Source organism: Lissotriton vulgaris, chromosome 4_1 (genome assembly GCF_964263255.1).
Source record: "Lissotriton vulgaris chromosome 4_1, aLisVul1.2, whole genome shotgun sequence".
Taxonomy (NCBI): Eukaryota; Metazoa; Chordata; class Amphibia; order Caudata; family Salamandridae; genus Lissotriton; species Lissotriton vulgaris.
This window is the reverse complement of record NC_141691.1, coordinates 1,106,916,864-1,106,934,659: the sequence shown is the minus strand read 5'-3', so window position 1 is coordinate 1,106,934,659 and position 17,796 is coordinate 1,106,916,864. Positions and strand designations below refer to the sequence as shown.

At 46.0% G+C, this 17,796-nt stretch overlaps 1 protein-coding gene across 1 annotated transcript in view; it reads left to right on the top strand.

Moving 5' to 3' along the window:
- Positions 1-17,796, top strand: part of GALNT4 (polypeptide N-acetylgalactosaminyltransferase 4) — a 983,977-nt gene that overhangs the window by 332,964 nt on the left and 633,217 nt on the right. The window contains exon 3 of the mRNA XM_086965331.1: positions 3,702-4,128. Coding sequence (XP_086821457.1) covers positions 3,749-4,128 — 380 coding nt within the window. The 5' untranslated portion in view covers positions 3,702-3,748. The remainder of the gene's footprint in view (positions 1-3,701; positions 4,129-17,796) is intronic.

Sequence of the window (17,796 nt, the reverse complement as noted above, 5' to 3'; positions counted from 1 at the left end):
AGTAATTAACAATGGAGAATGGAAAAGAACTACATCAATGGTAGAATCAAACCCAGTGCATGAAACAATGTGATGAAAAAAAGCAACGAGAGAGGTAATATCAATGACACCTAGAGAACAAAGGAGAAAAGAAGTTACAAGAAAGAAAAAAGAAAAAGGTAGAGGTAGAAGAGGAATACAGAAGTAAGGGGGTAACGTACTTACATAGGGAGAATACATGAAAACAAGGAGGGGGGATGGAACCACATGGAATGGATGACACATCCAAGGTCGACTAAACGGGGGACCAGGGAAACATCATGAAACGAGGATAAAGAACCTGTAAAGGTGAAAGGAGAAAAGAATAAGTTAGAGAAGTAAACAAGAATGAAAAATAACAACAGCCACAGTAATTACGAATTATTATTAGCAAATAACAAACATATCGGAACAGAAACAGTATGGAAACAACCTAACAGTAGAAATGAACAGCAAAAATACAACATCTGAATGATCAAAATGTGCAACACAAAAAGCAAAGAGTCAAAAAGGGGCAACATTAGAGTTCAACCAGTAAATGAGGAGGAAGGTCCAGATGAATCCATAGCTGATTTCTTGATGGCTTGTTTCATCCCTGCTTGAATAAGCAGGGATGGAACAAGCTGTATCTGGCTCCTAATGAGCGAAGCTCAGCTCTCATATTTAAAAAACCCTTACGTCGATTAGCAGTGGCTTTAGCATAGTCTTGAGCAAAAAACAAGGAGGAGCCTGACCATGTAATTTTTGGGGAAGATTTAACTGCTGCCAGAACTTTCAATAAATCTGTGTATTCTAAAAAGTACAAGATAACTCCTCTTGGCCTTTGTGAAGAAGATGCAGGAGATGGTGGACGCCCTAACCGTTGTGCTCGTTGGATATTCAGTACCGTATCCTCTGGCATATGGAGCAATTTAGGAAGGAATGATTTAAAGAAAGCCAGCGAGTCCGAGACTTCAAGTCCCTCGTTTAAACCATAAATACGAAGATTATTCCGCCTGTTACAGTTTTCCAAATCCTCAACCTGCTTTTGGAGTGTGAAAACTTGAGAATGAAGATGGGAGACATTAACACAAGTTTCTTTTAAAGAAGTAACTGTTTGCTCAACAGACGAGACTCTTGTTTCAAGTTGTGACCAGTTGTCTGTCAAGACTTGGAGTTTAGTATTAGTCTCTTCCATGGAAGGTCGAAGAGCTCTAATTTCCTCCAGTAATAACTACATGGAAACAAGTGATGTTTGTTTAGGAGGTGAGGAACGGTCCTTTTTCAATGATTTGGTGTTTGATTTCCCTGGAGCAGTTTGAGAGGTTTCCGTCATTAAATCTGAGCTGTGTGAGGAAGAAGCTAAGGAATCCTCTAATTTGGAGAATTCCGAAAAAATCTTCGAATTCTTTACAAAAATTTGTTTCGGTTTAAATGAAGAAGAGGAAAGGAATTTTATTCTGCCCATAAAATCTTATAGCACACACTGCTGCCTTGTTCGCGCAAAAAGAGAATAAAGTGCTGTATGGTGTGAAGCATACCACAAGAAGGGAGGTATTAAAGATATGAGACCTAGCGTAGTAGTGAATGAGTATGCTTGTGAGAACAAAACAAAGGTTGCCCTTAAGCCAGATAAAATAAGTACTGACATAGGAAGTACCTCCTCAAAACTTGTGTGTCCTGGGTTTTATAAAATGCTCAGTAGATATTTGTAACAACAAGCCTAAAATGACCACTGTATAGTTCGTCACATCAGCAGTGAAGCAAAGGACAGATGGTGAAGTGTAACATGAAAACAGCAAAAAGCAGCTAAAAAGCACCAAAAGGAGATGTGCTAAAACTCATGACAGGAATTGATGAAGAAATTGTCAGCAAAAAGACTTGGCTTCAACACATAGCGTTATGAGGAGGATTCCGGGGAAAAGGCAATTCTCTTGAAATGGCTGCTCCTCATATTGTAGTAAAAGACGTTAAGCTCGTTAGGTATGAACATATGCAAAATGAGCCAACATTACTTCAATTTACTGAAGGCAAAATGGTTGTATGGGGCATAAAGTCTGCCAAAAACAATAGAAAACAGTACACTCCATGAAATCGCAGCTTTGGAGAACGAATGGAAACGTTTGCATTCGCGCAAATGATTTAAGATGACAGCCGCAATTAGATGGAGCCACGTAAAACTCACTGCGGTGAAAGACGGTGTTGCCGTACATTACGAAAGTCCTCGCACCGCAGAAAATGATCCTGGCGTCTTCTGACGTCTTCACATAATCACTGGTAAAGGCGAGGATAGCCTGCAGCGTCTCGTTTCCTGGTCCCGCCGTGGAGCCTCACTCAGCCGCCGCCATGTCGCTCGGGCGCCAAGCCTCGCTTCTAGATCTTCTTCTTAAAGACTGCTACAGATCCCTACCATCCGCAAGGGTACGCGAAGGAAGACATTCCCTTTCTTAGCTCACGACTCTCGCGGAACAAGCTTCCCTCCAATCTTAAGCACCTTCATAATCATCTCATGTTCCAAAAGAAAGTACAAAACCTTGCTTTTCTAGCTCATCCTCCAGGCAGTTGTGACCCCGCCCTCTCCCTGTCGGTGCCAGGACACACTTTTTGGGTAATTGCACACTAATGGAGGTCTGACTCACAGACTCCGTTTGTTTTTAAAATGTACATTTGTGCTGGTCAATGCCTTTTGTAAAACAGAATCATGGCGGTCCGACTCAGACTGCTTTTATAAGAATTCGTCCTTTACAAATATATAAATGCTAATAGTTTTGTTATTGCGAGCATTTGCCTGCCGTGTTTTGACCGCTGCGTGTTTTCTTTTTTCTCCTTGTATTCTTTTACTGTATCCTGCATATATTGTTGCGTTTGTGTGCGTTTTATTGTGGTTGTGTCAGAGACTCAAAGCATGAACCAGTCAGTGGGTGGATGAATGGATGAACGAGTGCAAAGATGCATGCATGTATGATGACTTATTGAGTGTCAAAACCCATCGCGGACACTAAAGGCACTTTCGTTCATAAGCCAGACCTATTGGCATGGCCAATGCTAGTTATAATTATTTACATGCTTCTTTAGAATTGTCTATATCATATTATGATGCAGATTTGTAAAGGCATATGATACACTGCACCCTCTATAAAATGTAGCAGTTAACGCTAAACATAAGGATGCATTTGATGAAACCGTTCATATCCACTGCACAGTTCTGCCTGCTCCATCATGCTAGGTTTTACAGCTGGACTGAGCACGTCTAGTGCATGTCCTGTGGCACGAGGCTTTGTGTCTGACAGTTACAAATGAAATAAAAATATGGGCGCACACCCCAAGCTCACAAAGGTTTGCTGGTTCTAGGTAGACTGGAGATATACATAACAGCATAGTGGCCGTGAAAGTGCTGCATCACTTTTAACATGTGTGCTTGGGTCCCAGCACACATTCTTGCAAGGTGAGAGTTTACTTTCATCCGTCTAGGGGAGATAACACAGGTGAGCAGTTTTGACTGGGTAAGTTGTATCCAACTGTAACATGTTGGTAGTTCGATACTATTATAAATCGGTGTTTGAGGACTGCAGTGTTAGAATCCATAAATATCGAACAGACCCTTGCTTAGGAGTCATGGAATCGGAGAACTGTTTATGGAGTTTGAAATGCTTGCGTCATCTATGAATGCAAAGTGACCAATAATTCACTTTGATTGCTTGCAGGTAATTCACCTTTGTACTTCACGCGGCATTTTAAGAAGACAGCCACAATGAAAATTCAATTCAGAAGATGGTCTTTGGTTTCCAAGAGCTGCATGCTATTCAGCTTGCTTATGATTACCTACTTCATCGTAGAAATGTCCAATTCCACTCTCCGTGACCCCCTTGGCAATACTCCCACCACTAAGAGAAGATCAGAGAGGCAATTTTCCAACACTGAGGAAAAGAACGAAGAACTCGCTCGCCCAGTCTATGCCAAGCCACCCGCAGACAGAAGTGCACCAGGGGAGTGGGGCAAAGCGGGCAGCCTTCAGCTTACCGCCGAGGAAAAGAAGATGGAAGAGGACAGTGTTGAGAAATATGCAATTAATATTTTTCTCAGCGACAGGATATCATTGCATCGCCATATTGAGGACAACAGAATGTCTGAGTAAGTTTTTAAAATGTTCCTTCCTGTTTTATGTGCATGAGGAACTTGAGTGAGACGGGATGGAAATAAATATCTTAGGTTGGAAAATAACATGCTATTGCCTATGACCAATAATACTGTAGTCATATTTTGAATTGTTGTGTTAATGCACAGGATGCATTTAAGAAAACCCAGTTCAAGAATATACTTGTTTTAATGCCCTCAATTCTCGTTTTTCAATATTGCTTTTCACTACCATCTCTCCTTTCCAGAGCTTATTATTTTTGTATTACAAGCTACTTATAAGTAAAACCGTGTTAGCATAATAGTAAAATGCACATAAGAATGAATAGTTAAATCGGCTGTAAAGCGATGCATCCTGTAGGAAACCTCATGGTGCTAGAAAGATGATTGAAGCAGGATGAGGTCAAACCCTGCTTAGATTGTTCAATATTACAAGAAGATACGCATCAAAAAAATCGGTTGTGGTAAATAATGGAGTCCATTTTGTGGTATTCCTATTTTCTGGCCAAAAGTAATTCATTTTGCCTATTTTATGATTGATCAGTTCGTTCCTTGTTTTAGCATGCAGATGCATTCCAGCAAAGCTTTGAGATAAGTGTTTGGTCTGTAACTTCCCCAAGTCACATCAGAAGAATTTTGTAAGGTACATGTCACACAGCCTTCTTCTTTTCATACTTCTAGGCACTCAAGGTTTTGCTTAAACTTGTATGGCTGCATTGATTTTATCTTGTAGCAATACTCCTGGTGAGGACTACTGGTTTTTCTGGGGATAGCCAGACAACACTTATGGACATGCCCTTTGATGGCTCCCGTCTCTGCAGAGACAAGATGGATTTGGCACTGTAGCACTTTTAAGACTGAATCGTTATGTCTTTGGGCCTTTCCATGGCCTCTCCTTCCCCTCTATCCTCCATTCACTCCTTTCGGGGCCACAGAATGGGCATACAGCTGCATCCCTACCCATCCAGCCACTGTGGCACACAAGCTTTTCAGTTTTTGCATGGGTAGGTTGGCCAACGGTCTGGTCAGTCCATACACCCCCCCCCATTTCAGCCATAGCCTCCAAACTCTCCTAGTATGCCCACTTACCATCATGGGCACCCATTGGGTGGCAGGATTTGCCATCACCTCTGCGCCTGTCAGTCCATAACATCAGACAGATGGGTTTTGCTGATTGTCTGACAAGGCTACTCCCTCGCCGTCAAGACTACCCCTCCCTCCAAATTACAAACTTGCAACAAGCTGACAGAGGACCACCAACCTCTCATCGGCCAAGAAGTGACAGCTCTTTTGGCCAAAGGAGCCATAGAGATAGGTGTCGACGCCAGAAGGTGGTTGTGGTTGTTAGTCCCGCTTCTTTCTAGTGCCCATGAAAGATGGTAGCCCTCGTCCTATTTTAAACCTGCAATCTGTTAGCTTCTTTCTCATGAAGAGGAAGTTCAAAATGCTCAATCTAACTCAGGTCCTTTCTCTCCTGGACTCAGGAGACTGGATGGTAGCATTGGACTTATGTGATGCATAGTTCCATATTCCAGTCCTGGCTGCCCACAGTTGTTACATGCAGTTTGTGGTGGGCCACAAGCACTCTCAGTTCACTGTGCTCAATCTTGGCCGTACCAGCACCCCTCGGATGTTAACCACGGTGATGGTAGTGGTTGCAGCTCATCTCCGCAGATTTGGGGTGACAGGCGTCCCCTATCGCGACTACTGCTGTAGAAGGCGGGCTCGCCCCAGGCTATTGTCTCCCATCTCCAGGCAACGGCGGAGCTCCTGCATTCGCTGGGGTTAACTATCAACTTGCCAAAGCCACACATAACTCCCTCTTACATGCTCCCTTTCAATGGAGGTATTCTGGAAACAGTTCAGTTTCGTACCTGTCCTTCCGAACTCGAGTCCAGGCAATTAGGCTATGATACCCATGTTTCAGTCTCTATCCTGGATTTCTATGAGAGTGACACTGAGGCTGCTGGGCTTCATGGCCTCCTGCTGGCGACACATGCCATTTGGCATATGTGGAGTCTGAAGTTCCAGTGGGCGCAGCATCAGGGGAATCTCTCTGACATGGTCCAGATTTCGAAAGTAACTACGGAAAACCTGCAATGGTGGTTAACAAACCGCAATTGGATCAGCAGCAGACCCCTCTCTTCCTCAACCAGATATCACAGTAGTGACAGATGCGTTACTCCTGGGCTAGGACAGCCATCTAGGAGAAGTGAAGATCAGGGGTCTCTGGTCTCCGGTGGAATCCAGACCCCTCACCAACCTGTTGGAGCTTCAAGCGATCCATTGGCCTTAAAAGCCTTTCTATCCTCCATCCAGAAAAGGCTAGTGCAGGTATTCATGGACAATACCACCGCCATGTGGTACTGCAACAAGCAGGGCGGTCTTGGGTTGTGGACCCTTTGTCAAGAGGACCTGCATCTCTGGACATGGCTGGAACAGCAGTGCATTTCCCTGGTGGTTCAACATCTGGCAGGTTCTCTAAACGCCAGAGTAGACAAAGTCAGCTGAAGATGCCCAGCGTATCATGAATAGCATCTCCATCTGGAAGTGGTGCAAGGCCTCTTTCAGCAGTGGGAAGAGCCTTGGTTAGATCTGTTTGTCACTGATGAGAACACCTAATGTCAGTAGTTCTGCTCACGGAACTTTCCAAGGCGGCTCTTTATGCTTTTTATCTCAAGCGGATCTAAGGCCTTCTGTACGCCTTTCTGCCCATACCACTCCTGCCCAGAGTTCTGAAGAAGATGAGTAACGATGGGGCCCAAGTCATTCTTGTTGCCCTTGATTGGGCACAGAGAGTGGTATCCCGAGTTGTTGACCATGGCCATCGGTCCTCCAATCAAGCTGCTCCTTTAGGACGATCTTGTGTCAAAGCAGCAGGGGAGCATTCTCCATCCAAACTTGTCAACCCTCTGCCTTCTAGTGTTGAAATTGTGTGCCCACAGTTGACAGCTTTCGACCTTCCATGCTAAGTCTGCAATGCTATTTTGGCAGCCAGGTGTCCCTCCAGGAAGACTGTGTACGCATGCCGTTGGGGCAAATTTGTGGCATGGTGTGCAAAAAAACAAGTTGACTCTCTTTCTGCTCCCCTATCTCGAGTGCTTCTGTTTGTTCATTTCCTTGCCCGGCAGGGCTCTGCTGTGGGTACTGGTAAGGGATATCTTTGTGCGATATCTACATTTCTGCAGTTGCCTGATCAACCTTCCCTTTTCCAATCTCCTATTGTTCATAGGTTTTTGAAAAAGTTTGCAACACTTTTCTTCCTTCTCCCTTTGTTACTTCTCAGTGGAACCTTAATCTGGTCCTGGCGTTTCTGATCTGTGCTCCGTTAGAGCCCTTACACAACTGTCCTCTCAGGTTCCTTACCATCAAGTTCTCCTTCTGGTGGCTATAACATCTGCCCGGAGGGTCATTGAGCTTCAGGCCTTGTCATCCAAGCCTCCTTACATCAACATCAAGCCAGACAAACTGGTGCTTCTTATGAGGTCTTCCTTTTTTCAGAAAGTGGTCACTTCAGTTCACGTAGGCCAAACCCTTACTCAGCTTACGAGTTATGCTCCGCCTCATCCCTCCTCGGAAGACGAGTGACTTCACTATCTGGACCCAAAAACAGCATTGTTGTTCTGCTTAGACCCCCCACACGAGAGTTCCGGTGGACGACCAACTCTTCGTGGTGGTAGGCATAGTGAAAAAAGGACTGGCAGTGCAGAAGCCAACCATCTTCTGAACGATTGTGCTCTGAATAAAAATCTGCAATGCATTGGCTAAAAAGAAACCGCTAGAAGGTTTGCTTGCCTATTTCACCAGAGCTAAAGCTCTTTTATATAACTGCATTGCCAGGCGTAGTTCCGGTCCTGGACATCTGCCAGGCAGCAACATGGTCTTACTTGGAAACGTTTGCCAAACACTACTCTGAGAGTCAAGTTGGTAGGGATGGACATTTTACCTGTTTGGTCCTGCAGGACTTGCCCATGTGAAATCGCTCCACAGACACACCTCTGGGGAAGTTTTGCTTGGGTATCTATTATAAGGCAAGGAATCCCAGAAGAACAAGTTACTTACCTTCAGTAATGCCTTATCTGGTAGAGACGATCTAGCTGCAGATTCCTTACTGACCACCCATCCTCTCTGCGAATGGATTACTAGTGACATGGCTTTCCCTTTCAGGGCCCTAATTTTCCACAACATTGGTCACTTTACTCTGTGGCTCTGATTTTCTGGAGTGGAAAGTCACAAAAAGTAATTAACACCAAGGCCTGGGTGGTATCTATATAAACACTGCAAACATAATTTCTGGCATTGATGGCACCACGCAGAGCTGAACGATGCCACCTACCGGCGTGCAGCGGTACTTCTTCCAGAAAAAATTCCAGATCCAGTCTATGCCTACGGATAATTTTAAGGTAAGAAATCTGCGGCTAGATAGATTTTCTACCAGATGAGGTGTTACCGAAGGTAAGTAACTTGTTCATTTTGGAGTGTTGCTCTAATTTGTCGCTTTAGCCAACGGAAATGTAGGTTGCATCCAACTGAGCACCCGTTCAAGATTTTTATTTTTTTCACAATGGCATGCACTTTTCATAACCCTTATTTCAGAATGAGACGCATATAATAAGTGGCCATTTGCATGTTTTTCAGGAGGTGCTACTGGGCAAAAGATTCTTTTAGCAGTGCTTCTTGCATCCATGAAGCTCATGGTGAGAGCCAAGGATGTATCGTTTTCTCTCCCTCCCTCTTTCCCTCCCTCACTTTCTATCTATCTACCTATCTATCTATCTATCTATCTATCTATCTATCTATCTATCTATCTATCTATCTATCTATCTATCTATCTATCTATCTATCTATCTACCTATCTATCGATCTCTAGTCATCTGTCTGTATGTACGTTTGTCTATCTGTATTGTGAAAAATATTGTCTACAAAGATATCGAATTTGCATACAGTGAATGTAAACTACCAAAATATTGCTTCAAAAATATTGTGAAACAGAATATTGTCAAAAAAAGGTAGGTATATTGAACTGTCAATATAAGTTCCAGTGTAAGTATTCAATTTGTAATCTTTATTGGGTTCTTAAAAAGACACCATAAAAGCACAAATACAAAGTACACACAAAAATATTTAAAAACGAAAATGATTTTCCATATGAAAAGGTATAAATGTTAAAATTATCTGACACTATAAAAAAGACTAGGGGATCATAAATTTAAATGTTCAAGGGGACGAGTAATGTTAGGGGCGAGTTTCTCTAGTGTTCCTCAGTCTTATTGCCATCCGAATGAAATTTATGGTACAAAAAAGGGTATAAGCATCCTCCGCTTCCTGTAAGAACCTCAGGGCCAATCCTGCGTGTTTAAACTTTAAGTCTTTCAGAATCCCCACCAGGAACTTGCGTCTTGGCACGGTATAAAATGGGCACAGTAAAACAAAGTGAAGGGTATCCTGCGGAGACCTATGGTCGCAGCCGCAGGTACCCTTCTCCTCCACTGTGTGAGTGAACTCAGCCGGGACCGCGAGGAGGTGATGGAGCATGTTAAGTCTGAAACGGGTCATGACGTAGCGATCCTGGGCGTTATACATGACCCTCAAATAAGGTTCCATGCCATGCTTCGCTGTAAGTTCATTATAAAAAAGATCAGTGGGTTTGTGGTTTTCTTTTTCTGCCCTTGATGACTTAAGCTGTGCCGGAAAGAGTTTTTTCACCAGGGCCTTGCTCTCAGGTGTTAGAGAGTCTGGGGATGTAAAGAAGTTAATGCAATCAATCTCTACTAGAGATTTCTTGACGTATTTCTGACAGGGGATGGTTTGACCTTTATCTCTTTTGAGGCAGTCCCCTATGATTTGTCTTGTTAGGGCCGCCTCTGGGTTGGTCCATACTTTGACCGATGTCAGGAGAGGTATAATTTTAATCCTGTCTTCTATGAAGGTTTCTCCTACTTCTTCATGGATGATGTGGGCCGATACGCTCTGGGGGACTTTCAGAATTCTTCTCAAGAATTTATTTTCTTCTGTCTGGATCTGCTGTACTTTATTGTCCAGGAAGCCCCACACTTCTGCCCCATAGGATACTTTCGCACAGCAGATTGACCTGTACAAGTTCAATATTTGTTCCGCAAACCATTTTCCTAGTCTTTGCCCGTACCCCATGATGGCTCCTACTGAGGCTGCCAGTTTCATAGAATGCTTTTCTACTAGAGGTTTAAAGGTGAGGTGGTGATCAAATAGTACCCCAGGTATGAAAAGGTCTTGACCTGGTCTATTTTGTGTGACCCAATGTGAAAAGTGAAGGTCCCTTTTGTCGGTTGCCCTGATGACATAATATAGGATTTTTCCAGGTTTGTCGCCAGGTCCAGTTTGTCCATGAACATGACGAACCAGTCAATCAGTTTTTGCAATCCTAGAGGGGTTCTGGCAAGCAAAACCGCGTCATCGGCGTAGAGTAGTACAGGCACTGCACGATGACCGATTTGGGGTGAGTCTACCTTAAGTTTGAGGAGGTCTTTTTCCAGCGAGTTAATATAGATAGAAAAAAGAAAGGGCGCGAGGATACATCCCTGCCTTACTCCACTAGTGCAAGTGAAGGGGTCGGTCTTTTTACCCTCTTGGTTGTATCTCACACTTGCGGTGGTGTTCCGGTGGAGATTTTGCAGGGTGTCAACTAGCGGTTGGTCCACTCCTAGTTCTAATAGCATGGACCAGAGCTTTCTCCTATTTACACGGTCGAAAGCCGCTGAAAGGTCCATAAACCCCATGTGAATGGACCCCTTCCCGGCGATGGTGTATTTAGCTATCAGGAGGTATAAGTTTAGGCATTGATCGGTGGTGGATATACCTTTCCTGAAGCCGTATTGAATTTACGAGAGGACTTGGTGCTCCTCGGCCCAGTCTTGCAATCGCTGTAGGATGACTCGCCCTTTGCTGTCACATCAATGAGAGAAATGGGTCGGTAGCATTGGGGGTCATCACTGTTCCCTTTCTTGTAGATGGGAACTATGGTCGCCGTTGACCATGACTGAGGCAGACCTGCCACCACTGCCTCGTTTAATACCCTGGTGAGCAACGGTGCCCATAGATCGGGTCTGCTTAGGAATAGGTCTGGTGGAATTCCGTCCGGACCCGGTGCCTTGTTTTTACTGAGCCCTGCTATTCCCATTTCGAGTTCTTTCAGGGAGAAGTCCAACTTGGCCGGCTGATGATCCCTAGGTGCATCCTCCAGGGTTAGGTGGCTTGAGTGGTTGTATAGACTCTGGAAGTGATTTTGCCATTGTTCCGGCTAAATGATGTTCATAATTTTTGGTGCCCCTTGGTCCTGGAAACATGGGGAGTTAATCACTTTCCAGAAACTTGCGGAGTCTTTCCTTTCAGCGGCGTCCCTTAGGTCCTCCCAGGCTTGGTTTTGTAGGCTTTGCTTACGTTTCTTCAGAGCTTTTTTATATTCAGCTCTGTTCTGTGCCACCATGATCTTGTCCCTTGGTTTGGAATGGAGGCTGTCCTTCAGTTTTTTAAGCGCCTTGGTACAGTTCGAATCAAACCAGCGGGGATTTGAGGACGTTTTATTAGACCCAGAGGTCTTTAGGGAATTATTTACATGGTGCGCAATTTCTTCAAATGCCCTGACCACCCGAGCACCACCCACACTTGGGTCAAGGCATTTATCTATTGCTTCTGAGGCCTCTGTTAGTAATTTTTTGTAAAATCTGTCCCCATCAATTTTGGCCCATTTGATTCTTCTTCCCTGATCCACTGCTTTTTCCATGATGTCAGATCTCTTTGGGCACGAGTTAAAATCAAAACCTTCAATTGTGATAATGACCGGGTTGTGATCACTAAAGCTGCTGGCCTCTATTATAGTATTGCTGATGTTTCTTTTTAAAATGGGGGAGACTAAAACAAAGTCAATGTAGGAGTGGCAACCTCTTCCTTTGTATGTTGGGGTTAGTTCCCCTTTTTCGCCCAGCACAACAAGGTCTAGAGTTTGAGTTAGGTTATGCCTTTTCATTAGTCTCTCTAAGTCCCATCCCTCTTTTGAATGAGTGAAATGTGGGCCTTTCATTATGGTGCATCTTGACCAGTCTTTGTTAAGGGGTTTTAGTTTATCACAAAGGTGGCAGTTAAAATCTCCCGCTAGTATTAAGCTTGGGAGGTTTGGTGTCTTATTTAAAAAATTCAAATTTTTTAGGCAATCTTCCAGTTCGTTTACAGCTATTCCCTTCTCCGTCGTTGCAGGAGCACTGTACCAGTTGACTAGGAAAAAGGTTAGTTTTGGTGAGGTGAACCTTAGTGCTTGGAGATTATGTGAGGCCCATTTAATGTTGGACCAGGTGCCCTTAATGTCTAGGTTGACATATATAACAAGTCTGCGATATCAAAAAGAGAGGTAGGGAGAGTAGTAGGACACTCTTATTCCCCGGTCAATAGTCAATAAACAAAAGAAGAGTGTCTATGAGACAAAGAACCACAAAATGGAGCTCAAAAAACAACCATACTAGGATGTTTAGGAAAGCCCTCACTCACCACCTAGTGATGACATGCTTCATCATTGGGCTCCACCAAAGAGACCGAGTGTCTCTTTGGTGTGCTGCAACGCCAGAATTACTGCGGAGCTGGTTGGTGGGTAAAAGGCGTGTTGAGTGAAAATGAAAATTAGTGAGTGTTGAGGGTATTTTTAAAATTGTCAGTAGTGTATCTGAAGCAATTTTTATTAGAGATCACTAAGGACAACAAGTATAAAACATATGTGAGGATCCAGTCCACTTTTAATTGAATGGTGGGATCCTAGAGAGTAGTAGTCAACATGTTTCTTGCCATCGAAACGGTGTCAATTTACCGGGCAATTCTTCAGGACTGGGTGTGATAAACCCTGGCGGTATGGGCACTCTAAGGCCCACCCTCACCTAGGGACGTGATATGTGAAAATTAAGAAAAAGTGAAAAAAGTGCGAAAAAATTAGGAATATTGGGTTGATTCCTAATTACTCCTGGTTTAGGAGGCTTCAACTTATCGTTTTCTGCACCTGAAAGGTAAGGGACAGAGACACAAGGACAGAACAGGACAAACAATTAGTTTGCCCTGTTCTGTCCTTGTGTCTCTGTCCCTTACCTTTCAGGTGCAGAAAACGATAAGTTGAAGCCTCCTAAACCAGGAGTAATTAGGAATCAACCCAATATTCCTAATTTTTTCGCACTTTTTTCACTTTTTCTTAATTTTCACATATCACGTCCCTAGGTGAGGGTGGGCCTTAGAGTGCCCATACCGCCAGGGTTTATCACACCCAGTCCTGAAGAATTGCCCGGTAAATTGACACCGTTTCGATGGCAAGAAACATGTTGACTACTACTCTCTAGGATCCCACCATTCAATTAAAAGTGGACTGGATCCTCACATATGTTTTATACTTGTTGTCCTTAGTGATCTCTAATAAAAATTGCTTCAGATACACTACTGACAATTTTAAAAATACCCTCAACACTCACTAATTTTCATTTTCACTCAACACGCCTTTTACCCACCAACCAGCTCCGCAGTAATTCTGGCGTTGCAGCACACCAAAGAGACACTCGGTCTCTTTGGTGGAGCCCAATGATGAAGCATGTCATCACTAGGTGGTGAGTGAGGGCTTTCCTAAACATCCTAGTATGGTTGTTTTTTGAGCTCCATTTTGTGGTTCTTTGTCTCATAGACACTCTTCTTTTGTTTATTGGATATATAACAAGTCCTCCGCTAGATCTCCCCGGAGTTACTTTTTTAGCGGGGACAGAAAAACTTTTGTAGCCTTCCAAGCTGTAATCATTTAGTTCGGTAGCCCAGGTTTCTTGCAGGCATATGCTATGGAATTTGTTTATGTAGCTAAGCCATTCCTGAGATTCAAATTTGGCCGCTAATCCTGCAATGTTCCAGGATACAACTTGTAAGTTTTCTTGGGTCATTTCCTTTGGAGTTCCTTTTGGGTCTCCTAATGGGAGCATTGCATGTTTTCTCGCTTCCGATGAGGTGACAAGGCTGGGCTGTATACTGCTGGGGGCAGCTGATCTGCAGGGGGCAGCTGATCTACTCTGTTTGGTAATTGTCCTATATTTTGGGGGATTTGTCCGCTCTCCTTTTCCCCAACTTGTGTTTGGCGATTTGATACTGCCTCCTTTACTGGGCACAAGTTCTGATCCATTGCCTGCCCCCTTTCTCCTTCCTGTTGGAGGTGGGCTTACCTCCTTCCACCTTGCGATCTTAGGGGATTGATTATCCCGTCCCTGTCAGTCAACCTCTTCAAGTGTGCTTAACCTATTCCAGTGTGCACGCTGCATTAAGGAAGAGTCATAATTTGGAATAACAAAGTTTGGCCTTTGCCACTGGGGTGGTCCATATTGAAGGCCCATGTGGGGTGTTCTAGTCGGTGGTGGTCTGTTGCTCTGCCTGGGTCTTTGAAATGCGAAGGGGTAAAAGTAGGATAGATGTACCGGATGAATTTGTGAGCGGGTGTAGCTCGGGGGGGCATTACAGATAAAGTTGACTGCTGCCATGTCTCTAAAGTTTACCGTGATTATGTCCCCTGCTATGGTCTTGGTGCCTTTGCCAATCCACTCCCCCCTTCTTACTGAAAGGATTTCCCCATAGATATTGGGGGGCAGGGGCCTATGTATTTGTAACCACTGTGCGCATTTGTTTTTCAATTCTACTTGTGATTCCCGTTGGCCCTCCCTTAAAGGTGGGACTCCTGTTAAAACGACTACAAAGGGAAATGCTTCAGGCGGGAGGTTAATTGTCCTGAAGCGGGTTGCTGTTTTGTTTTCTTTGGTAGTTGTTCGCTTTGGGGGTTTGAACATTGTTTCCTTCCAATGTTTGAGAGGGTCCAGGGGGTGGTTTATTATTTTCAGTGGTTGCTTGTTTATTATTTTTACCTGTGTTCGGTGTGGTAGCAGCCTTTTGTGTGTCTTTGATACTTTTTTGTGTGACTCTGTTGGAAATCTTTGCTGCCACGTCAGATGTTGTAGAGGCCTTATCTTTGGTTAGTCTTTTGGGTATGGCGTCATTCTGTTTTATTGGGCCACCTTCTTGCGCTAAATGGGCTTTTGGGACGATCCCCTTCTTATTTACGAGTGATGTTAATCTATCTACTTTGGCTATAAGGGGTTTTAACAGCACAGTAATGGAATGCTCAAGGTCCGTTTTGAGGTCAGCCACCATGTTGGTGATCCAACAGGGTATTCCTGGTGTAGATGGATTTATAGGCGTTACCAAATTGTGGTTTCTAGTTTTTGGTGATCCTTTTTTGCCCCCGCGTTTGGGACCTTCCTTATGCAAGGTTTTCTCTGTAATATATGGGTTCTTATTATGGTTGTTTGTTTGTGCGTCAGTTCTCTCACTACTAATTTCGGCGGGCACCTGGGCACAAGGGAGGTCGACGAAATAAGAGGGGTTGAGGGGCAGGCTAGTATCAAGTTCCTCTGCCAAATCTCGGGAAGCTTCAGATATGTTAATAAGGGATTCCTGGGTTTCCTGGATAATTGTCACGGCTGGTAGGGACATCCTTCTTTCAGTGTTTGCGATGGCATTAGATACCGCCCCTATGGTTTGTTTGAGCATTTTGTCGATGGCGGTTAGAGTTGGTAAAGGCGGAGGCGGATCCGTTTTGGATTTTGTGCTTGATCTTAGGGTGGGCATCTTGGACTTCTTGACGGTCTTCCTCATAATCTACAATACAAAGTGCAAGGGCAGTAGGTGGATTTGACTGATATGAGTAAGTCAAGATTAAATGCCTGATATGCGAGATGCGGTAGGCGACTTTAGGGGGGTGGCCCAGCCCGGCCTCTTTAGGCCTCTGAGGGCCACAGAGGACCCGCCCTTTGCCCGGGCTTCGCTCGGCGTCCCGCTCGCGTCCCGCTAAGCGGTAGTGCGCTGTTCTTAAAGGAGACGTTGCAGCCGGGGGCGTGTCTTGCTGGGGGCGCGGCCGTGCACACCTGTGCAGCGCGGGGACTCCTGGTCTATGGAGTCCCTGCAGCGCGCGCCCACATTTACCTCACGCAGTTCACTCTTCCTCCCGGTTGCTCTCCGGCGCTCCTGCTGCCTCAACCCCACACCAAACGCCGCGCAGCGGCACCCGCGAAGCGGGTGCTGCAAGTTGTTAAGCGGCGATATGGCGGTCAATCCCTCCTGGGACACGGGGAGGCTGCAAGGTTGGATGGCGATTCCCCAATACACTTCGTCTGCTAATGGCGGCGTCCAGGTAAAGTTCCTCTCACAAATAGGATTGACAAGCCGGATGTGCAAGTGGAGGCCCATTGGTGGGCTTGAAACATCTCAGACAGCGGCACATAACTGAAGCACACACTACAAGACCCACAAACCAATGCAGACTCATTCGAGTCGCCCATTGGAGGGCTCATATTTTTAAGTCGGAGGTGTGGCCTCTGCCAAAATGACTGTTGCGCCGCTGAAGAGTGCAATGAGCACGAAACGCGTCCGGCGTGAATCGAAAGACATGCTGTAAACTGGATCCGCCCACCGGTCCAGCTTGTACTCCATGAAGGTTGCTGCAGTGGATGTCAGAGTGCGTCTCCAACAGGCGGGAACCTTGGAGCTTTGGTTTATACGCGGCCTCCCAGCCGCGGGAGATGCACCATACGGAAATTTGGGGCCACGGAGCTCCGAATCACGGAGTCTCAATGTGGAGGCATCCATGAAGGATTATCTGAAAGAAACACGTTAGTATTAGATTCCTTACCTTAGAATATCCCCAGGCGTCAGTCTGGATCCGGAAACTTTTGCGTAGCAGTACCCCTGCGCGTCGGTAGGCGTCGTCTGCAGGCGTCCCCTGCGGCTCCGCGTCCGTCGTCGGCGTCGTGCGCCTTGATGACGTCGCTGGAGTATATAGACTCCGCCTCCGCGCGCTGACGTCAGTTCTTCTTTTTTCCGCGCCAGTAAGCGCAGATCCGAAGAGCAGTACTCCGGTCTTTTGACCAAGTTTTGTTAACTTTCTATATCTTTTTGGTGCCTGGTAGGATGAATTGTGACGGTTGTGACCGCACGATGTCGGTCACGGACCATCACCGACTCTGCCTCCGGTGCCTGGGCCCCGACCACGACGTGGACGCCTGCGTCGATTGCCGGGCTCTGACTAATAAGGCTAGATGGGAGCGGTCCCGCAAGCTACTCGAGCTCCGGGTGTCGGCCCCGCGTCGGGAGCGGTCCTGGTCCGGCCGGAGGTCCAGGGAGCGTTCGAGGGAGCGTTCGCGGAGCCGCGCCGGGCGCTCCGGAAGTCGTCACCATTCGTCGGGCTCTTCAGGTAAGAAACACAAGAAGTCGGGGCGTCGTCATCGTACCCCCGACTCCCCCCGACGCTCGCGCGACGCGGCCGGGGGTTCGGGTGACCCTAACCCCGCGGCTCCGCGAGAGTCGCCGGCGCGGCCTGCTCCATACCCTCCGGTCCCTGGGCAAGGTGCGACGCCTGACGAGATTGAGGCGTTCCTCATGGCCAGAGGGCGCTCACTTCTCCGACGGGGCCTACGGCGCCTTCGGGCCCAGTGCTACCGTCTGGGGGCCCTAGCGGTTCGGTTGTCCCTGACTCGACGCCATCGGGTGCTCCGGCCCCAGTGCCGCCGGCGGCTCCGACCCCGGCGCCGCAAGGGCCTTCGGGGTCGACGCCGGCTGGTCTGCCGGCCTCTCCCGTGT